Source organism: Arvicola amphibius, chromosome 4 (genome assembly GCF_903992535.2).
Source record: "Arvicola amphibius chromosome 4, mArvAmp1.2, whole genome shotgun sequence".
NCBI lineage: Eukaryota > Metazoa > Chordata > Mammalia > Rodentia > Cricetidae > Arvicola > Arvicola amphibius.
In genome coordinates this window covers 48,582,898-48,606,698 of record NC_052050.1, presented here as the reverse complement: position 1 = coordinate 48,606,698, position 23,801 = coordinate 48,582,898, and the positions used below count along the sequence as shown (strand labels likewise).

Genomic DNA, 23,801 nt, shown 5'->3' with positions numbered 1-23,801 from the left:
CCCTTGGCCAATGCTCTTCCTTCCCAGTCACACAGACCTACTCCTGAGCTGCTGTGTCTCCGCAGAGGCGGCTGTCTAAGGGAGAGCTCTCGCTGGAAAAGAATGGCAGTCGCGGGGAAAGTGTCTTCATCAGAACCTTTGAGAGGTGTGTAATCACGGCAGTAACAATGCAGCAATGTGGAGCACAGGTACAACACACAATCTGGTCTACAAGAGCTAGCTCCAGGACTGGCTCCAAAGCTACAGAGTAAACTCTGTCAGAGAGAGGGGGGGGAGGAGGGAGAGGGAGGGGGAGAGGGAGGGGGAGAGGGAGAGGGAGAGGGAGAGAGGGAGAGGGAGGGAGGGAGGGAAAGGGAGAGAGAGAGAGAGAAAGAGAAAGGAGAAAAGAGATCTGAATCTATAACATGAATTAGAATTTTATTTTCCTTTACTGACACTTATTTTAAAAATGAAAATTTAACAATCCAGTGTGTACTAAATAGTCTATAATCAAAGCCAGAATGGAAAAAAAATAAAGGAGTAAAACTTGTTGCTGCCACATGGGGGCGCTGAAGGATGCCACTGCCTTCCCAACCCAGCCCAGGCTGCTGTCTTTCCCAGCTGTGCATCAGAAACTGCGGCTCTGTGTGTAGGAATCCTACAGCAAATACAAGGTCACCACTGCTACTCTGAGCCTTTGAGCCAGGGACACTTCCTCTCTGACTTCACAACCGCAGGCACCAGCGATTGTCCTTGCCACTACTCGTCCCTGCTCCCAGACTGAACTTTAGACAATTGAGAGCCTCCTTGGCCTTAGCCTACCTTCTACTTACTCGGAGAAAGAGCCCCTAACCACCTTCTCTTTGATCTCTTTCTGTAACACTTGCATAGACTTGCGATGAACTGCCAGAAGGTGGGAGGGGGCATCTAGGCCTGTAGCAAATTGTTTCCTAGAATAAATGGACGTCGAGAGCCCTGAGAAGTGTTTGCATCCCATTTTATGAGAAAGAAAAGATACGCCTGGGGTAGAAAACCCAGCCTGAGCATGCGAGTAGAATGGATCTCCAATGGCTCCCTCTCCTAGCCCCAAGTCCTGTGAGCTCCTCATGGCTGGTTCTGATACATAGCATAGAACTGTGAAATATCAACCTCATCAACAGCCATGCTAGATCAGAACCTTGTCCCCAAGTCACAGACCCCAGAGGGCCTGAGATGTCCTGCCAAGAGGTCGTGGCGGGCTCCCACACGAAACACGAGTTTGGTGCTCCTGTTGTTGTATGATGTGGTTTAATGAGAATCTAAACAACATCTAACAGCAGATGGCCTCTGCTCGGATGCCCCCCTCCCAGGACCCATGCTCATCGCCATCGCGAGGGGGGATGGACTTCCTCATCGCCATACACAGCACCTCGTCGATGTAGATGGTGTTCTCCTTAACCTGAATTTCCTCCTGCAGGGCCAGCTGCCTTCGGTACAGCGCCTTCAGCTCTATCTGAGCCTGAGCCAAGGTCTCCTTTAACCTGGGAGGAGGAGGAGAGCATGGAGAACCATCACTTGCTCTGTACCACTTTTTCCAGGGGCAGGGTGATGTGCTTGGATAGTCAGCCAAACTGACAGCGCTCATCCCCTTGCTTGCCGCTCAAGGCAGTGCTGGTGGCCACAGCAGGCTTACGACACATAGTTGCTGGACGTAGTGGGACACTATCTGTAACCCCAGCACTCAAGGGATGGATGACGACTTAAAAGCCAGCCTAGGCTACTTAGAAAGTTCAAGGCCAACCCCAACTACTTAGCAAGAACTGGTCTCAAAATAACAAGAATTGGGGGACACTGCTCAGTGGTAGAGCGCAAGGCCCTAGCGAGCGCAAGGCCCTGAGCTTTATTTTCACCCCTGGGAGAAAAAGCCAATATTTAGAGCGGCAGATAATATCTAAACATCTGCATTTGGACTTTATAACAAAATGTCTTGGGGTTGAGATCTGCTTCATGGATAATAGCAGCCTTGGCTGGAGTTATCAGGCCTGGTGTCTAGTAAGGGCATCCTTGCAATGTGACAGAGCCAGCAGCACCCTTGGCCATGCCCCTCCCTGAAATTTACAACACGATCTGAAGTCACATCCTGGCACGGCCTGGCCCACCTGGCAACATTTTGGTTGATCTCCTGAACCTCCTTGATCAGTCGATACTGGGCAACATCCCGACACAGTTCCACATTAGGCCGGCGCGTCCTAGTCTCCAGGCGCGTGTGCGCGACCTTAGCCGGTCCTTCTTGGTCCAAGATGGCGGTCTCAAGAACCGCAATGTTTTTCTCCTGGGAAGCAATCTCTTCCATAACCTGACGGAAAGGATTGGAGTAAGTGAGGCTGTGCTCCTTGGAAATCGTGACCATGTGCATTCAGAAGACCAAGCCTCACTTTCCCACCTCAGCAGAACCCCAGACAGTCTGATCACTTGTCGCCAAAGCGGAGATGCTCACCCAGCTACAACCCCAGGCACCAAGCGGATCTGACTAGCCCCTCTCCCCCCACACACCGCCCCATTACATCATCACTCACACAAATGGTGTGAGTTCCCTGGAGAATGTCCTCAGCAAAGGATTGGCCATTGTTGTGGTTTGAATGAGAAATGCCCTTCAAAAACTAAACCCTTGGTCCCTAGGTGGTATTGTTTGGGTGGTTATGGAACTTTTAGTAGGTAAAACCTTGCTGGAAGCAGGCTTTGAGGGCTTATGGTCTCAATCCACTTCCTGTTTTCTCTCTTTCTACTCCCTGTGTGGGGATAAAAATGTGAGGTCAGTCTCCTGATCCTGCCATCAAGCCTTCTCTGACAGGAGGCACTCAGCCTGCATGGCTTCAATCCCTAATACTGCCAAAAATAAATTTGTTCTCCTTGAGTTTTTTTTTTTTTCAACTTTACATCATGAAAAATTGTACACATACTGAAAGGTGGGTAGGCTAATGAACCTTTTTTCCATCTATAGATAGATAGATAACCTAACTCAGCATGGTAGCACATGCCTTTAACCCCAGCACTTGGGAAGCAGAGGCAGATGGATCTCTGTGAGTTTGAAGCCAGACTGATCTATGCAGTGAGTTCCAGGACAACCAGGACTATACAGTAAGACCCTGCCTCAAAAAATAAAATCCAAGGGGCTGGAGAAATGGCTCAGAGGTTAAGAGCATTGCCTGCTTTACCAAAGGTCCTGAGTTCAATTCCCAGCAACCACATGGTGGCTCACAACCATCTGTAATGGGGTCTTCTGCCCTCTTCTGGCCTGCAGGCATACACACAGACAGAATATTGTATACACAATAATAAATTTAAAAAAACTTCAATCAAACAAAGATACCCAATCTTCTTTCATCCACCTCTCTCTCCCCACCCCTACCCATCAGCCTTCTTGTTTTGTTTTATTTTATTTTATTTTATTTTTATTTTGGTTTTTCCAAAACAAGGTTTCTCTGTGTTGTCCTGGCTGTCCTAGAACTCACTCTGTAGACCAGGCTGGCCTCAACGTCAGAGATCCACCTGCCTCTGCCTCCCAAGTACTGGATTAAAGGTGTGCGCCGCCACCACCTGGCTGCAGCCTAATTATTTTAAAGTAAACATCATGTATTACATAATTTCAGGGTCAAATATTTGAGTCTATGTTTCTAAACTGAGGATTCTGCTTCTCATGTGGCACAGCCGTGGTTTGTCTGTCACCCCGAGAGCACAGTCTGTCTGTCACCCTGAGAGCACAGTTCCTTACCAGCCACGGTCTGTCTGTCACCCCAAGAGCACGGTCTGTCTGTCACCCGAGAGCACAGTCTGTCACCTGAGAGCACAGTTCCTTACCAACTAGACGACCTACCCTCTGCTTTCCACTAATCCATGCTTTAAAAGCGGCCTGTTCAGATTAGAATGCAGGCGAGTTCCATACACTGCACTTAGATTTTCTCAAGCTGCTTCTTAACTTGACTTAAGTTCAGGGCTGGAGAGGCGGCTTAGTGGTTAAGAGCCCTTGCTGATTCTACAGAGGATGGAAGTTGATTCCCAGTTCCCACATCAGATGACTCACAACCCTGTAGCTTCAATCAGCTCCTCAGGCAACTCACACGCATGTGGCACACATACACATAAAAAAACTGAAAGTGATCTTTAAAAAGATGCTACAATATTTGAAATTTAGCAAATGTAAGGGCAGCTTGGCGGTTAAGAGGACTTGCTGCTCTTTCAAAGGACCTGGGTTCTGTTCCTAGCATCCACATGGTCGTTCACAACTCTGCAACTTCAGTTCCTAGCTATCTGATGCCCTCTCCTGGCCTCTGTGCGCTCTAGACGTAGACATATATCCAGGCAAGACACTCATACACATAAAATAAATAAATGATTATTTTGAATTTAGCAAATGTCAGTCCCTTTTACTTTGTTGCGATTGTTTCTTCGACTTCGACTTCAAACTTAGCTAAAAAAAAAACCTTGGTCTTTTACAGCTGCATTTATAAACCGATGCATATTTTGATACCTAAATGTCTTAATAGGAAAACCTTCTGCCAATCTAATTAGTAAAACAAAAAAAGATGAATCATATGTTCTCTTAAATAGCCTAATATTGTCTCCAAAATAAAATTTCAGGGCCATCGAAACAGCCTGGGGGGTTAAAGGCACTTGCAGTCCAGCCTGACAGCCTGCGTTTTCCAGAACCTACATGGTAGAAGGAGAGATCTGGCTTCCTGCATCTTATCCTCTGGGCCACCATGCACACGTGCATGTATGTAGGTGTGAGGCTGTCATGCACACATACACACACACACACACACACACTAAAGAGATGTGAGTAAATGATGAATAAATAAACGTTAACTTTTTCACTAAGATTGTGGATAAATTAGTTACTTAATTGCATATTTTTAATACTTTTTAAAATTTTGATTCAAAAAGTGAAAATGAAACTGTGTGTAAACTGAGTCTCCAGGAATGAGAGCCAAGCAAGGAAACTCATTCTCCAACTAAGTAAATCATGTCCGACTACAGCAAATAAAGGAAGCATGTCCAGAGAAACTTGTTCACGACAGTTATTCCTTCTGCCAGGTAGTTGCCACATACATACTAGCTCTGTAGACGGAAGTTCTCATCTCAGCAGGGCAACTATCAAGGTGTGAACAGTTTGTGAGGAACCAGGTCTTTTTTGCATGCCTGCAGGCCATGAGTGAGACAGAGGCTCGGCCGACACCCTCGCCAGCATCCGGCACTGTAGTCTTGGGTTTTCTGCAGGGGTATGGGGTCTTCTCTTTGTTTTAGTTTGAAATCCCTGATGTCACACGATGATGCGCATCTTTGCACGTGCTTAGTCACACCAGGAGAGTGTTATTAGTGGGGTGGCTGCCCAGAACCCTCTTTGGTTTATCAGAGGGATGTTCTGAAATCTTTTCTACCTTGTGACCAATCTTGCATTCTATGAAATGCTTTATATTTCTTTTTTTTTTTTTTTTGCTTTATATTTCTACGGACTGAAAAAAATCCAAAACAGAATACCTTATGCTATGGAAATTATAACGCCATTCTTAGCGTCCATAAATAAAGTCGTATTGGGACACGGTCACGCTTGTTGGTTTATTTGTGGCCGCTTTCGAACAAGGACAGAGGTAAGAGATGTTGACAGACTGTGTGATACTGTTGCCCAGAGCATGGTCAATGGCAGACAGGCAGTCACAGCTCCATGGTTTCCCAGCCATACCCTCACCAATGTTCTGTAACCAGTGTCTCAGTCCCTTCCTACTGGTATTTCAAAATACCGAGAACCGGGAAATGGATAAGAAACAGGAACTGATTTCTCACAGTTGGGCTGCGAGTTCAAAGTCAAGAAGCAGGCAGGTACTGTGTCTGCAGAGGCAGCTCTCTCTCTCTCTCTCTCTCTCTCTCTCTCTCTCTCTCTCTCTCTCTCTCTCTTTCTCTCTCTTTGGAGACAGCCCCTTCCTGCTGTAGGAGGCAAAGACCTGCCTGCTCCCATCCATCCCTTCTGTGAGGGTCCTGAGGAACACTGCGAGAAGACCCACCTCTTTGGGAGAAGTTTCAGTATAAATTTTGAAAGGGACACAAATATTCAAACCAAGGCACACTGTGTGCACATCGTGCTAAAACAGGAAAAAACTGGACTCTAGTGTTGCACGCTGGAGGCCCAGTGGAGCATTCAGTGTGTACAGATTAGGGGTAGAAACAACAACCCTGCTGTGCAGTGACCCAGAATGACAGCACTCCTGGCATCATTAGACCAAGCATCAGTCACGATAGTCTCAACTCCAGGAAAGCAATGATCCCGTCACTGCCGTGTTTCAAAGCCAGAGTGAGGCTGCAAGAGAAGGTTCTAAGCCATTCGCCCACTGGCTGAGCAGGGAAGCCATTCCCGGCTAATTGCATCACTTTTGATGGCAGCAGCTATAGGAAATGTGTTCGAAGGACAGAAACTTGTTCAAGATTATTCATTATGCGAAATGGTTGCTCAGAAAACAGTCCATGGTCTAGAGTAAAGTCAGTAATCACTTTTTTGTGTAACAAATAATCAGTTTCACATGGTTTTCTTCTCCCCGTAATGAGCTGTCTGACATTCTAACACTGTTCAGCGCTGTTCACTGGAGAATGTCAGTGCTGAGCTGGATGTGAATCCAGCCTCTGAATCTCTACACGATATGACGATTTTCAAAAAGCTGATAAAACAGGCTGTGGCTCAGTGGTAAAGGACTTGCAGGCAAGCACTGGGGCCTAAGGTCAGATCCACAGCACCCACACAAAAGCCAGGAGCAGAGGTGCTCTTCTCTAACCCCAATAATGGGAATGGTCACAGAGACTAAGGGTTCCCTGGGGTTCACTGGCCGGCCGGCCAGTCTGACCAAGCTCCAGGTTCAGTAAGAGACCTAAAAACATAAGGGAAGGGTAATAGAGGAAGGCATCTATCATATACACACACACACGCACTCATACACACACACTCATGCACACACTCATACACACACAACTCACACGCAAACACTTTCTTCAGAAATTGCTAATTCAACACAACCTGAAGAAGGATCTGCTCAGATGTTGTGGTACTAATACATGTTGAGCAGACAGGTTTACAGAGCCTGTGAAAATGTAAGTTGTTTAAAGCCTATGCTTAGTCATTGTACTGTTCGTTAGGAAGTGCTCTGGAGAGGTTGGGGAGATGGCTGGCTCAGTGGAAGTGCCTACATACAAGCATGAGGAACTGAGTTCAGATCCCCATCGTACACCTTCGTAAAAAGCCAGGTGTGGCAGAGCACATACGTAACCCCATCACTGGGGTTGGGGGTCAGAGATCAGAGGATTCCCAGAGCTTGCTAGTCCGTGGGTTCAGTGAGAGCCTTGGTCCCAGAAAGTTAAGTAGAAAGGAATGGAAGAAAACATTCAAAGTCAACCTCTGAGCTCCACATGTGAACACACATCCATACAAGTACACATATGCTACATACACATATAAACACAGTGATTTTTAGACTGTACTTTGCATAAAACAGTCGGGCCTGTCATGTGGCGCTGCACTAACTTCAACAATGAACTTGATTATTTCTCGACCGTCACGCATTTCTTTAGAAACAGCAGCTCAGCGGTTCTGCGGGCTCCACAGCTCTGCACTTGAGTGAATTCGCCATGCTCACATTTCCTCATGGTTTATTTTAGCCCAGGGCTAAGATTGGAATTTTTCCGAATCAGAAGACGAACCCTCCACCATTGCTAACAAATGTTGAAGGCTTTTGGAAAGTAGCTCACAATGCAACCTCAAAAGCAGTCCTCCTTGAGCCTGGCCTACAGCTTCCAGGCAAGACAGCCCCAAGGTGCATGATTTAGGATGCACCCACCTCACCTGGACCTGGGGTCAAGCTTCTCTCACACTTCAAGGCTATCAAAGTTAAAGCCTAGATTTTCAACGACATTTTCCAACTCCCAGCAGTGGGTTCTGACCTCAAAGCAAGCCAAAGAATTGTTCACATTTCAGAGATCACTTAACAGCCCAGTGAAGGAGTAGCGACCTCCCCCTCTCACCCTCGGCTGGGAGAGATTTACATGCTAAAAGGCAGGTATCAGGAGAAGCATTTGACAGAAATGCACAAGCGCTCCCCCCAGAAATGAACACAGCCAATTAAAACCATTTGCTCGCACATTTTGTCAGCATCTGGAAGAATGGAGCTGAATGAAATGATATTTTTAGATGAATTATGTAACAATTCGATACAGATCGGCATGGGATTTCCTAGGAAGCACTAACTTTGCATCAGAACAAAGCAAGCCACTATCTCCTCACAACAGAATTCCTCTCCTCTTATAAGGAGACCAGTGTTTAAAAACTATACTCCATTACTGTGATTACTGCTACTACTGAATTTCTGTCAGTGAAGAATTTTTGGAAATGTGTTGTCTTCCTTGCGGTATAAATACCACCATAATACCAGTGATTGATGCCTGTTGGCCCAGAATGCCTACAATAGATACTGTTTGACTTTTTTATAGACAAATATTTACCAACCTATGCATCTGGTTATTTTAAACACTATTACTTAATCACAAATCTCTCAGAGGATTAAACATGCTTTGCCCACTAAGTAAGCAGTTGTCTTATTGCAAACAAAATGAGAGCTGAACATAGTCCTTTCAACTTGCAAAGTCTCTTCCTGAGCAGGGATGCCCCTGTCAAATGGAGGCCAAGTAAGCCCCTTCCTCATGGGACTAAGGTCCAAGGCTTCTGAATGGGGATATGGGACCCCAGAGTCACTCAAAGCCCATGCTTGCTTATTCTTCTGTCCGTGTAACTCTGTCCACACTCAGGTGGTTGTGTCTCTATTGGACCTTGAAATTGGAGACTCTAAAGACAGAAAAATGGTTGCCCGCAAATTCTTGATGCCTTTGAACTTGAGCCACTGATTTGTAGTCCATTAAGAGACTGTATATGTTAGAATTTTGCTTTGTGAAACAAGGTCTCACTATGTAGCCCTAGCTGGCCTGGATCTTGCTATGTAGACCAGGTTGACCTGCTTGTCTCTGCCTCCCAAATACTAAGATTAATGTCATATGCCACCATACTGGGTCCTGTATGCATTAGATTACTAGATTTTAAAGATGTGCGTGCGTGCATGTGTGTGTGTGTGTGTGTGTGTGTGTGTGTGTGTGTGTGTGTGCAGATGCCCATGTGCATGTGTGCATGTATGGAGGCCAGAAGTCAATGCTGGGTGTCTTCCCCTATTGCTCTCTACCTTCTTTTGTGAAGCAGGGTCTCTCAGTGAATGTGGCCCTCACCACTCCAGCTAGACTACTTGGCCAACAAGTCCTCCATACCTTTGGTTCTCCATGACAGACCCCCAACACCACCCCCCAGCACCAACATCCACCACAGTGTGGTCCATGCCCCACCTTTAACACGGATGCTGGGCATCCAAACTCAGGCATTCCTTATCTTGCACATCAAACACTTTACCTACTTAGCCACCTCCCAGCCCCAAAGAGTTAATTACCTAATAACATGCTAAAATCATTTTTATATTGAAAGTTAAGTAAAATACTATAAAATCAATTTTATTCACTTTTTTCTTTTGTTTTGTTTTGTTTGTTTTCTCGAGACAGGTTATCTCTGTGAAACAGTCCTGGTTGTCCTAGAACTCACTCCGTAGACCAGGCTGGCCTTGAACTCACAGAGACTGTGCCTGCCTCAGCCTCCTGACTGCTAGGATTAAAGGGGTGCACCACAACTGCCTGGCTTCGCCTACTTCTTTTTATTGTCTTAGAAGGAGCTACTAGAAGACATAGGAGAGAAATATGGCTTGTATTATAGACCCCCCACTTCCACCCCCATCCCACCCCACACCCACACCCACCCCACCTCACCCCCAGCCATAGCTGCACTAAAGCTTCAGTTCCTCTCAGCTGCAGAAGCCCTGGTATGATCCCCATGTTACAGCGTGGCCAAGGGATGCAGAGAGCTAGAAGGATCTGCGCAAGTCCTGCAGCTCACCACTGCCAGATTCTGTTACATTCAAAGCGAAGCCCTGTCCCACTAGACTCTACTTCTCCACGTCTCTGAGCTCAGACTGTTGACTGACCACTTACGCTGGGGACACCAGGTCCTGAAGCAAGGAAGGTGTGTGGGAGCTAGATCCTGTGGACTTGGATGGGTAAGTTTGCAGGGACTCTGCCAGCTCTTTGTTAACCAGGGGTTCTGAAATGGATCACAGTGGGCACATTTACACCATGGGAATTCTACACCTCAGAGACTTGTTTTCGATGCCTAGAAGCCATCTGCCAGTATAGCACTGAGTAACTAGCAGGGACAGTTGAGCAGGGAGCTGGAGTTGGATCTGGAGAGACTGGGTGCTTCAGCTCATTTGAGTTCAGGGTCCTCCTCTGCATGGTCCATGAGTAATATCCTAGGCCGTGCCCGGATCCCAGCCTCCATTCTGTGGATCTGTCCTCTGTAGAGTGAATGCCAGCAGAGGCCCAAGACACACAGACATTTGTGCTTCCATGAGAAGCTCTCGTGAATACAGTGTGCCCCCAGGGACCTCACCTTGGCCAGATGATCAGCCAGTTTGTCCCTGGCATCCTTGGTCTCCTTCAGCCCGTTTATGAATGCCGTGTCTACCACGTCACACTGTCTGCGCAGGTCATTGGCCGTCTGGGACAGGATGCGGTCCACCACGGTCTTCAGCGCCATCGAGTTGTTCCGCTGTTTGTCCGCCTTCTCCACGTTGGTATTAGAGAAGTCCAGCCAGTCATCCAGACTCACTGAGCTGAAACACAAGTTTCTCTCTTGGGCTGGGGTAGCAGGGATGACTGCTGAGTATTACTAAAAACTAAGCTACCTCAACCCCACAAGTACGTGGATGTTTTTCCATGATTGGGCAGAGCCAGTGGCAGTCTGCCAACGGCAGTATCTTTGGAAACCTCCCATATCTGTGCCAGACACTGAGTTGGCACCTAACCTCGTTTCTTCCCCCGAAAAGCTTACTAAGCTGCTTTTAAGACCCCAACTTCCCAGAGGAGAAAACAAGCTCTGAGAAAGGAATGAACTTAGTCAAGCTCTCACAGCTGGAGACAATGAACGTCAATAGAAAAAAAATACAAGAGCAACCACAGCTGCAACCTAGCACTCTGAGTGAGGAGAAACCAGGAGTTGAACAGATGACTAGTTTGATGAGGAACTGTTAGCAAACTTGATAGATATTTTAATAAATGTTTTTTGAAGATTTACTTTTATGTGTATGAGTGCTTTGCCTGCATGTATGTCTGTGTACCACATGCGTGCCTGGTGCCCACAGACGCAAGAATAGGGCATCAGATCCCGGGAATTCGTGAGCCAACATGTGGGACTAGAACCTGGGTCCTCTGTTAAGAGTTAGTAAGCACTCTTAACTCCTGAGCCATCTCTCTGATTTCTAAAAGTTGTTATTCATGAACACACACCACAGAATTATATGATGATATTTAGAAAAAAGAAGAAGAAGGAGGAGGAGGAGGAGAAGAAGAAGAAGAAGAAGAAGAAGAAGAAGAAGAAGAAGAAGAAGAAGAAGAAGAAGAAGAAAAGCAGGTGAGCCCTATTAGAAGAAGTCAAGAGAGTATCCACTTTGGGGGAGTAGAAAAACATATCAGGCAGAAGGAAACTGAGGGAGGCTGAGACAGGAGAATCTCCAGTTTGAGGCCAGCCTGGGTTACATCACAAGCATTTTGTCTCAAGAATAAGAAACAGAAGAGGAGGAGGAAGAAGAGGAGAAAGAGGGAGCAGAAGGGGCAGGCAGAAAGGTATCCATGGGAGTAGGGTGGAGGCATTTCTTGCCCTCTAACCCCGAGGACCACCTGAGGATTCTCCACTTTGTGACTCGCGGCAGCCTCTGACTAGTCCCCAGAGGTCCCTGTCTCCCTTGCCTTAAGGATGAGAACAAATTTGCCAACTTGTTCCTCACGAGTCCAAAGATGAGATGCCAGTTCTGAGGCGCCATGGCTTCTCTTAGATCCCTCTCCTCCCACCTTTGCCTCTCTTTCTCTCTTCCATCACTTGGGATGGGAGGGACCAGCTTCCATGTCGTGAGCTGTCCTTGGACAAGTTCATAAAGCTGGGAACTGAGGCCCACATCATCACAACAGTCACCTTGGAAGTTGACTCCTTCCCAGTCCAGCCTTAAGATGGGTGCAGCCCCAGCCCCAGTTTGATGTACACCTAAGGATACCTTGAGCCAGGCCGCCAGCTAAGCTGTGTCTGGTCTCTCAACCTACCCAAGATCACGAGATAAGAAACATTTATTATTTATTCTAAGAAGATAAGTTTGGGGGTTCTTTATCTTTCTATGTTTTTATACATTAAAAAGATACAAATACAATGATAATCGAACTTTGTGTTTAGTATTTACTGTATGTATTTCATGTATATATATTTAATTTTAAAAAATCAGGGGCTGGGTGGTGGTGGCACACATCTTTAATTCAAGCACTTGGAAAGCAGAGGCAGGCAGATCTCAGTGAGTTCAAGGCCAACCTGGTCTACAGACCAAGTTCCAGGACAGCCAAAAGCTACACACACACACACACACACACACACACACACACATACACACAGAGGAATGAGTTAGCTCTACAGTTTAATACTAATTGGTAAAACTGCCACTAACCTGAGTGGGATTCCCCGGGACACACACTGTAGAAAAGCCAACCCCCACAAGCTGTCCTCTGACTTCCACGTGTCCCCACCATCTACGCACATTGGACACACACATTTAATTTAATACGAATGAGATGCTACAGAAAGGACACATATTTTTGCAAACTAAACAAAATGGCCCTGAGCGTCAGAGGTGCGTGTGTTTCTGTGGATCCGTGGGAGCTCAGAGAAGGACCGGAGTGGGAAGTTAGTATCCACCCATCGCTATAGTTTTACAGTCCTCCACGTGTTAAACTATAAACAGAGGGAGGAATGAGTTGTAAGTCTCCGGACATACTGTGCCCGTCTTTCTTAAAGTGAGAGAAGGCTCTGGGCAGGGGCAGGGCGAAGCTGCTCAGCAGATGCCTTGCCCAAGCCTCCTGGCTCGGAGGAGCTACAGGATGCATCCCCTGGCCCTGTCAGACAGAGAGGACCGGATTTTCCCAGCACCACCTACGCCAGTCGCAGGGCCCCACTCACTTGGGCTCGATTCTCACAACATTCTCAGAATATTTGATATTTGGTGAGTTATTGTTGAGTGAGAAGCAGATGTCGTCGATAGTTAAGGCCACAAACTTATCCTTCAAATCCTTTTCCAAATTGTACTTGGCAGAGCGATTCAGCCTGAAGGAAGAAGGCAAACCAGGTTTCTCCTTTGGGAAAGGCCTGGTGACACCTGCAGGGTCACAGGAGGCCTTGGAAAATGAAGCTGAAACTAGGTCCTTTCAGCACAGCCTCTCCTCGTGCCCCACTTCCACGTCCCCAGTGCACACACGTGCCATTGGATGCTTGGAGACCAAGCCTCAGTTGGAAACTGTACAGAGGGGTCAGCGTGGCCACAAAAGACTCTAGTGAGTCACCCTGGTGAGATGCCACAACAATTCTCCCGTCACCAGGGGGCGCCAGTGGGGGAGGCAGGAACCCGGACTCCACGCCAGCGTTCCACTGGGGGCACAGATCGTCTTGTAGGGTGCTGCACACCGGTTCCCCCAATTCGGGTGGGGTCTGCGGTACCTGATCTGCTCTGTCGTCTCCTCCAGCGTGCGCTGCAGCAAAGCCATGACGCCGCGGATGATCTCGGCTTCCTTCAGCAGCTCCTGCTCCACCACATCATGCACCAGGTCGATGCCCACGCGCTTCTCCCTGGCGGGGAGGGGCAAGAGCGTGGGACACTACTTTGTGCCTGTGTCTCTTCAAAATATCCAAAACACATCCAGAAACTTGGCCTGAAAACCCCACATGAACACCTCCCACTCCCACCCCCGACCCTGCCGCCCTTTGATTTGTTTGCTTTGTTCGTTTGGTGGCTTGCTGGCTCTCTAGTTGGTTGGTTTTTAAGACAGAGTCTCCCTACTTATCCCGGGCTGGTCTCCTGATCCTCCTGCCTCAGCCTTGAGTGCTGGGACTTAAGGCCCGTCCCATCCTGCTTGCTGTCTGCTGTCTCTTCCTGCTCCGAAGTCCTCCCCTTTGCACTTACTCCTTGCAAACAACTGTTTTGACCTAGAATTTCAAAGACAGGTGTTTCTTTCCTTGGTCCTAGACTTGTTTTTAGACCAAAAAAAAAAAAAAAATTAAGCCCAGAAAGGAACAAAAAATAATTCTGTTCCAGCATTAGTAACAATCCCCACGTTGGTATTACACCACTGAGCCCTGGCTGTGTGACAGGCACTGTTTCGTTTTGTTTTAATTTGTTTAATTCCCTCCTAAAGGAACCCAGGCCCTAGAGCCCGCTAGTCAACTGTGCTGCTTCCACTGAACTACACCCCTCACCCTTCTGCTCAGGTTTTAAAATACATGTGGAACAGCTGAGTCTCAGAGGAGTGAAGTAACTGACCCAGCTTCACTCACTGAGTCTCAGAGTAGTGAAGTAACTTACCCAGAGACACTCACTGAGCATTACAGCAGCACACTGCACCACTCCCCAAAACCACCCCACTGCCAGATACGTTGTTACTTCTACTGTTTGGTAGGGCTTGGTTTGGGAGATCCCCTAGCCACTTGCTGTGGAGCCTGAGGTGTATTCTGTAACATTTGTATCTTGATGTCCCCTTCTGTAAATGGGGACAACTATTAGTACTTCATAGGGTATGCCATGGACAGACAGAAAGCAGTGTTCCTGACCCACCCCCCTCTCCCCGCCCCCGGTATGTAGTACATGCTCAGTAATTCAGCACCCTCTGCATCATAGTTAGTCTCGGGTTTAGGAGCACACTGCAGGTGGCCTGTCACCGCCCTTGCCTTCACATACTCTCTGAAACTATTTGGGGACCACTGCCTGGTCACTGCCTGCTTGCTGCACAAGGTCAGGGCTAAGGTCATGGGGGAACTGGGCTTCTCCTGAGAAGAGCACCACATATTTGGGAACCTGCAGAGGGCTCAGAGCTCCCAAGCTCCTCTCTTTCAGGGCCTGGAGAATTCACTGGACAAACTAAGGGCCTTGAACTTTATCTTGAGGCTATTGGGACTCAGGGCTGTAGTTACAAGGTTTGAAGCTTGGGGTGACCTGTAAAACTCAAAACTTGGAGAAGTTCATTCAAATGTCAGTATGGGACTGGAAATACAGTAGAATGCCTGCCTCGCACTCATGAAGCCCTAGGTTTGTCTTGTAAACTAGACATGTTGGTACATGCCAGCAACCCCAGCACTCAGGAAGTATAGGCAAGAGAATCCAAAACCATCCTCAGCCGCATAGTGAATGTGAGGCCAGCCTGGGCTACACAAGCCTCTGTCTCAAAAATGAAAATGAAAACGTCAATGTGGACAACATGCTGGGCTGGAAAGGGCTGTGCTGGAGCAAAACCACCAGTGAGAGCCAGGCATGGTGGAGCAGCACCGAGGTTGAGGCGGGAAGATGTGGCGTTCTAGACTTCCCTAGGTTGAGGCGGGAAGATGTGGCGTTCTAGACTTTCCTAGGTTGAGGCGGGAAGATGTGGCGTTCTAGACTTCCCTAGGTTGCTAGGCCAGCCTGAGCTATAAAGTGAGACCCTGCCTAAAAAGAAACCCAGACTCATCAATTCTTCATAATTCTCCAACTGGACTAGAAAACGGGTATAGAAACTGGCATCCTGTTCCTGGATTTACAGATCCCCAGAGGTGTGCCCATGCACTAGCAGCAGGGTACTCTGTGCATCCCAGCAGGCTTATGTCTCCCAGCCAGCAGCTAGAGTGGGATCTTTCTCACCCTCTTTCCTGGAAATGGAACTCCTGGTGCTTTAGCTGAGCCCCTGGCTGCCCCAACTGAAGACAACCATTTCCTGGCTTCAACTGGCATAGTTGTGTGATTATGTTCTGGCCAGTGGACGCAAGCACAGAGAAATGGTGAATGCCAAACTCTACTTATTCATCCTTGCTGGGGAAACAATGTCTGGAGCTCGGGCTGCCATCTCCAGTCATGAGGTAGCCTAGGGATTAAGATCTGTGTTCTGTGAGGCAACAAAACATTGGCCTCCAGACAGGGAATGAAACAGCATAGGTCCAAACTAGTCCCTCTGAATGTGGGTGACAGTTGTATGACCGGGGCAGAGTGCAGGGCACTGGCAGTGGCACCAGGATTTATCCCTACTGCTTGTACTGCCTTTTTTTTGGAAACTGTTCTTTTTGGATGGATACCTTGTTCAACCTACATATAGTAGGGAGGGCCTTGGACCTTCCCCAAAGCAATGTGCCTTATCCTCTCTGAGGAGTGGATGGGAGGTGGTAAAGGGAATGGGAGGATGGGAGGGAGTGGGGAACTGGGATTGGTGTGTAAAATGAAAAAAAAAAGATAATTTGTTTTCTTTTTTAAAAAAAAGTATATCATATTCTGCAGGCTCTAAAATAAAATAAAATTCTCTCCAAAGTGGGGGAGGGGGAAAATGGGGGGAGACAAAAACAACAACATTGGCCTATCTAGACCACTTAAAAGTCATGGAAAAGGGGGCTGGAGAGATGACTCAGCAGTTAAGAGCACTGGCTGTTCTTCCAGAGAACCTGGCTTCAATTCCCAGCACCCACATTGTGGCTAAAAATGTCTGTAACTCTGGTTCCGAGGGGATCTAGCACCCTCTTCTGGATTCTTCTGGCACTGCCCACCCCTGGTACACAGACATACGTGCAGGCAAAACACACACACATACATACATATAATACATAGTAATAGTTTTATTATATAATAAATGTTATATATAATAAAAATAAATCTCAAAACATTCTTAGGTGATAGAAGAAGAAACATTTTAAGATTAATCTTGTGATTTTGTAATTGACACTCACAGAAAACTGAGCCCTAACTCGTATTTTTAGCTAGAGTACAGCAGAGTCGAGGCATGAACCTGCATGCCTTCCACAGATACTACTGGCACGATGGGCCCCATCTCAGACCCAACAGAACACCTGCTGTTTCGCCTGCTCAACCCCACGGTTTAGCGCAGTCAGCTTTGGCTGCCTGGTGCCAGCTCCCACTGCAGTGACTAACCTGTAGGCCAGGCACCGCTCAGTGATGTGCAGGGGCTCCTTGAAGCTCTCCAGGGCTTTCTCCAGGCGAATCTTGTAGGTGAGCAGATCGTCCGTCTGGTGCACCAGCTGTTCAAGTTTGTCGTCTAACTCCTTCTTCCAGAACTTGACCTCCTCGAGTCTCTGCTCTGAAGTACACACGTGTTACACCAGGGTTTGTCTGCTCTCGGTGGAGGCAACTGTGTGTGAGTGTGTGTGTGTGTGTGTGTGTGTGTGTGTGTGTGTGTGTGTTTGCTGTGGCGCTGGAGACTGAACCCAGGCCTCTTGCTTGCTCTCCCAGCCCCACTCCTACCCTGTGATACTGCCTGAGATTTTCTCATTTCTTAGAGCTGTGCTTCTTGGAGTATTACCGTCATCTCTCCTCCAGACAGGGTCTCACTATGTATCCCTTGCTGGCCTGGAACTCAAAAGAAATCCATCTGTCTCTGCCTCCTATGTATTGGACTTAAAGATGTACTTCACCACACCCAGCCCTTGTGACATTTTTATACATGCTGATCAGTAATGGTGAACACTGTAGCTTAGTTGGTAAGAGCTTGCCTGGCATGCAGGAGGCCCTGGGTTCAGTTTCCAGCACCCATACAAACTGGGCATGGTAGCAAGAGGCTGTGATCCCAGGCCTGGGGAGGTGGAGGCAGGAGAATCAGAACTTCAAGGTTGCTCTCTCTCTCTCTCTCTCTCTCTCTCTCTCTCTCTCTCTCTCTCTCTCTCTCTCTCTCTCCCCCCCTCTCTCCTACATAGTAAGTTTAAACCAACCTGTGTAACACTGTCTCAAAGACAGACAGATATAAACAAACGTTTATCAGCAAAAGGAAAGTGAGATATTTCTTCTTACACTCAACGTAATATTTAACACTCTAAACTCCAATTCTTCAGTTGCTCACTATTTTAATTTTAATAACGTTTATCTATCTATCTATCTATCTATCTATCTATCTATCTATCTATCTATGATACACTCTTGCTATGTAGATCAAGCTGCCCTTGAACTTTCCTCTGGCCTCAGCCTATGAGTGCTGGGGGCAAAAGTGTGCACTACCACCCCTAGCTGATAACTCTGTGGTGTGTGTGTGTGTGTGTGTGTGTGTGTGTGTGTGTGTGTGTGTGTATACGCCTGTAGAGGCCTGAGGGGTCTAATCCCCCCAAGAGCTGGAGTCATAGGTAGTTGGGAGCCACCTGACATGGTTCTAGGAACTGAAATTGGGTCCTATGAAAGAGCAGTATGCACTCGTAGCTGTTGGGCTATTGCTCTCAGCCTGTAACTTTTGAATGTGTACCGTTTGGAAAGTCAAACAGCTTGACCCAGTCTGAGTCCTTGACTCCCCCCCTCTCCTCCTCCCCATGACCAGCTCTTAAGCGCTGACTTCAATCCCCCCTGATTTGCTCTGGTGTTTGCTCTTACCAGTGTCCTTTCAACAGCAATTTAATGCTATGTTGATTTTTCATGATGAAAGATAGTGATTTGCATTTTTTCAGAGCTGAGGACTGAACCCAGGCCTTTGCGCATGCTAGGCAAGCACTATAATGCTGAGCTGTGTCCTCTGTCCTTGGACTGCTTTAAAGCAACTCAAAACAACAGCCTTCTTCCATCTCCCCATATATTTATATCAACATCTTATTAAACACTAACTCATGGTCTACTGAATTTTTAACATTATTTACACTTGAATCCAGTAGCATATTATGATAAACTTCTTGTATAACTTTCTTTTTGCATGATTATAATTGCATTAATGCTTTATTTTATTTTTTAAAAAGATGTATTTATTTATTATGTATGCAGTGTTCTGCCTGCATGTATGCCTGCATGCCAGAAGAGGGCACCATATCTTATTATATAATGGTTGTGAGCCACCATATGGTTGCTGGGAATTGAACTCAGGACCTCTGGGAGAGCAACCTGTGCTCTTAACCTCTAAGCCATCTCTTCAGCCCACTTCATTTGTATTTTTATGGTAAGCTGAAGAAGTAATTTTGTTGGCTTTTTGTTTGCTTAGAGAGTATCTCACTCTATAATACAGTCTAGCCTGTAATTTCCACTTTTTTTCCCCTCTTGGTTTTTCAAGACAGGGTTTCTCTGTGTAGCCCTGGCTGTCCTGGAACTCACTCCGTAGACCAGGCTGGCCTTGAATTCACAGAGATCCACCTGACTCTGCCTCCCGAGTGCTGGGAATAAACGTGTGAGCCGCCACAGCCAGCAAATGGCCCTGAATTGTTCAGTCCTCCCACCTCAGTCACCAGGGGCTGGGATTATGCGCTATGCCATCATACCTGACTAAAGGCTAATTTATTAAACAGTACAAGTAAAAGACGGCTGATACAAAAGCCTTCTGCATAATAGCTAACAAATTCGGGATGAGTAGCTTCACATCTGACTCTTAAATGTATTAGGTACTAATTATGTAATCATCGATGTCCTCTCCTTAAAATAACATAAGCATTAACATGTGCATATCCGTATGTGTGCCATGTCATGCTGTGTGTATATATGCACAGATTGTGGATGTGTGGGTATGTGCATATGTTATGCATATACAGAAGCCAGGGAACAATGCTGAGTGTTCTGCTCTATGACTCTCTGCCTTATTCCCGTGACATAGATTTCTCTTACTGAACCTGGTGACCAGCAAGCCCTAACAATTTTTTTCTCTGCCCCCCACAGTGCTGGAGTAAAAAACAGTAACTGGCTTTTTATGTGGGTTCTGGGGATCTGAACTCATTTCCTCATGCTTGCAGAGCAAGCAATCCTACACAATGAGCCATCTCCCCAGCCCAAATAACTTCTTTCTCGGAGAAGATGAGATTGTGCATATCTGAGTCATAGAAAACATATAGAGAGTAAGATGGTTACTATAGCAACCACTTTGGGGTTGGAGAGATGACTTAGTGCTGCTCCTGCAAAGAACGAGAATCCAGTTCTCAGAACCCACATTAGGTGCTCAAAACTGCCTGTAACTCCAGTTCTGAGGATCTGATGCCCTCTTCTGGTCTCCATAGGCATCTGCACTCACGTGTGTATACACAGGCACACAGACAAACATAAAAGTAAAATCTTTTTTAAAGTAACCCCTTCATGTTATTTGTATTAATTACTAATGCCTCCTCAAACTTTCTGACACAACTGCTAGTGTCCTGTCAATCAACCCCAGCCAGCCTGGTAACCTACTGATGGCGGTTCCCTTTGTCCTCCTGCTGTGACCAGAGGACCTACTCCACACCACTGCATCAGTCCATGGCCCTTTGGTCTTGTTTGCAGGAACCTCCTGTGCATTTCTCAGATGCTGGAGCTCCATTTCCTGAGCTGTGCTTCTTTCTCCTCCATTCACCCCTTCAACACATACGCACACCTACCAGGAATTCCCTTAGACACGCATGTTAGGAGTTGAAGCCTTGAACAGCTGCAAGCCTGAGCACCCCTTCTTCTGCCCTGACCACTGGCGCTGTGTGGCTCAGGTTTGTAGTATGTGAGCCTTTCTCGTTCCCATTTCTGATGTCTCTCTGCTTCCTTCTAGTTTTCAGAGTTTTGTGGACAAGAGTGAAATGATTCTGACCCCCATTCTTTTTTTGTGAACTTTCTGGACGTTCTTATGAATTCCTCCATTTCCTTGTGCTCTGAAATCTCACACCGGTGTCAATCTTACTGCACCAGACAACAACAGACATTAACTTTCTCTCTCTCTCTCTCTCTCTCTCTCTCTATATATATATATATATATATATATATGTACATGTATATATATATGTATATGTATATATATATATGTTTTCATGGATAATTTCTTCTCCTTCCCTACTTTCTATTGACACTCCAGAATCCCTATTGATCACTGAGCCTCCCAGACTGAGCCTCTAGTTCTCCTATTTTTTTGTCTCCTTTCTCCTTTTGCATTATTCTTGGAGAATTATGTAATTTTATCTTTTAAAGCTTCTTTTGATGTCTAACTTTTTCCTGTTTTCCTGTTTTTCATTTCCAAATCCCTTTGTTCCCTCAATGTCTCTCTTTCAAGGCTGCAGCATCTTCCTCGAGTCTGGAGGATCTGTTCCTTGCGTGATGTCCTGCCTCCTGAGTTTCCATGTTTGCGTGTGTGCATATGCATGTGCATGTGTGTGCCATGCCAAAAATCTTCTTCAGGTGTGTAACAGATGTGCTGAAATGTTGCTAGGAAGCTCTGTCTGTGGGAACAGCGCTTGCCCACGAGAATGCTTTGTGTACAAAGCCATGAAGCAGGGCCCAGACGTTTCCCTGGAGACCCTCCAAACACGCTATCTGCAGATCCTTCTTTTCAAGTCAGTTAATTTCTCCATGGAAAGATCTTCCAATCCCTTGTCAGGTAGGAAGACATATCCAGGCCAGGCTACCAGTGTCCTGTGAACCAGCCGTTCACTGCGTCCGACTTCAGGTGTTCTGGGGCATGAGAGCAAGCTGGAATGAACAGAGAGGGGCTCTTCCTAAAGATTTCCAGCACTGTTCTGTTTCCGGCTCTGTCTTGAGTCTCCAGCCTCAGCAGTATTTGGATGCACTCAGCTTTGCATATTCCAAGGTTTCTGCAGCGCAGATCAATTAGTCCAGTGCTCTTGGCCCACCCCAATTGTCCATAGTCCCTATGTGTCCAGCTGCTTTTTCATTTCCCAGTTTCCAACATCGAATGTCCATCACTTTCTGCTGCTGCTTCATCCCCACCCATCCTTGTCCGAGGGGCAAAGCCTTCAAGAGTCTTTTACTGTACTTTGGCTGGAGTTTTATAGGGGAGAAAGCCTGCATCCAGGGCCTGCATCCGTCACACAAACTGAAGTCCTCCCGCTCTGCAACTGGCCTCCACCCATCCACCGTGCATTTTTTACTGCCTTATTAGGCCTGCTACGTTGGAAACCACCGGTGATCTTCAAGTCACCCAGGTCAAATACATTTCTCACTCGCCTTTCAGCCTCCTCTGGACTTAGATGAGCACCACCAGATGGAGGTATCTCACCCACAACGCCTCACTTTCTGTATCCCACAACATGCCAGTATAAACAGCTAATTTTATTTTATTTTATTTTATTTTTGGTTTTTCGAGACAGGGTTTCCCTGTAGTTTCTAGAGCCTGTCCTGGAACTAGCTCTTGTAGACCAGGCTGGCCTCGAACTCAGAGATCCGCCTGCCTCTGCCTCCCGAGTGCTGGGATTAAAGGCGTGCGCCACCACCGCCCAGCCCTAAACAGCTAATTTTAAATCGTTCAATGAATCTATGACATTTAAGATGCAGTTTGAAAATCAGTCCTCACACCTCCCTCTTGTTTTACCTCATCCCCTGTGTTACCTCGCTGCTCATTAGCCACCCAAATTGATAGCCTCTGGCTTGTACATGCAAGTATTTGGCTGATCGCTGTCCATTTTAGTTTACATTTGTTGATTTAAGATCATCATTCTTTCTTTCCTTATTTCTTTATTTATTGGTTTTTTGAGACAGGGTTTCTCAGTGTAGCCCTGGCCATCCTGGAACTAGCTCTGTAGACCAGCCTGGCCTCAAACTCACAAAGATCCACCTGCTTCTGCCTCCCAAATGCTGGGATTAAAGGCGTGCACCACCACTGCCTGGCAAGGTCAAACATTCTTTTTTTTAAGATTTATTTATTTATTATGTACACAGTGTTCAGCCTCCATGTATGCCTGCATGCCAGAAGAGGGCACCAGATCTCATTACAGATGGTTGTGAGCCACCATGTGGTTGCTGGGAATTGAACTCAGGACCTCCGGAAGAGCTGCCAGTGCTCTTAACCTCTGAGCCATCTCTCCAGCCCCAAGGTCAAGCATCCTTGAAGTGTTATTTTTCAGCATGAAATTGTCAAGGTTTACTTGTCCTTCCTCTAAGACCCAGGTGCAGCGTTTATCTCTAGGAATGTCCCCAGTTCTCGGGTGCCTGCCCCACCCAGCTTAGCTCTCTTCACTCAGCACACAGCTGGCTCTGTACTGACCAATGGCTTTCATGCCTTTCTCCTTTCAAGGTGGGAACCCGTGAAAGCACAGACTCTGCTCATCCCCTGTGGTGGTCCCAGTGTACCAGTCCCTGCAAGCTATCAATGAATGGGGGTCAGATTGGTGAATGAATGATAGATGGTTGAAAATCAGATGGCCTTGCTGTGTCTGTCTTATGGCACTGGTCTTCAACACAGAATCTGAAGAATGAACACGTTCTACCCAACTCCATACTTCAAGAATGACACATCGCCACACCAAACATGACACTATCGCTAGCCCCCAGTAGCCTCATCAGGATGCGGTTACAAATAGACTAAGCACATTGTCTTACCAAGTTTCTTGTTCACATCACTCTGAGACTTCCTGGTGGTCTTCTCTATTTCATCCACAAGCCTCTGGCTCTCTGCCACCAGGCGTTCAGATCGGGACCTTTGGGCGTCTGCTCTGTGGTACTGGCTTTTGTTAGCAATATACCACTCTGCAGGAAGGAACTTGGGTGGAGATTGTAGTAGTTTGGCCATTTCGGATATCCAATGTCCTGATCAAACACAGATCGTTTTGCATTAAATGAAAGAGGTAGGTTCTTCCTACCATCATCACTATCATCAAACTGTGACACTTGTATTGAAACACACAACAAATCAAAAACTGAGCCAAGTGTGCAGTGTCGCCAGCTTCCAGATCAAGAAATCAATGT

The 23,801-nt window shown here is 46.8% G+C and overlaps 1 protein-coding gene across 1 annotated transcript; it reads right to left on the bottom strand.

Annotated features, from left to right (window-relative positions):
- Positions 1-1,288: 1,288 nt before the first annotated feature.
- On the bottom strand, positions 1,289-23,625 carry Tekt1 (tektin 1). Its single transcript, XM_038325389.1, has 7 exons — positions 23,436-23,625; positions 17,109-17,274; positions 13,670-13,798; positions 13,136-13,279; positions 10,532-10,754; positions 2,118-2,314; positions 1,289-1,499 (listed from the first exon to the last, which is right to left on the bottom strand). Exons 1-7 carry the CDS (start codon positions 23,623-23,625, stop codon positions 1,289-1,291), a joined length of 1,260 nt encoding a protein of 419 aa, XP_038181317.1.
- Positions 23,626-23,801: the final 176 nt, after the last annotated feature.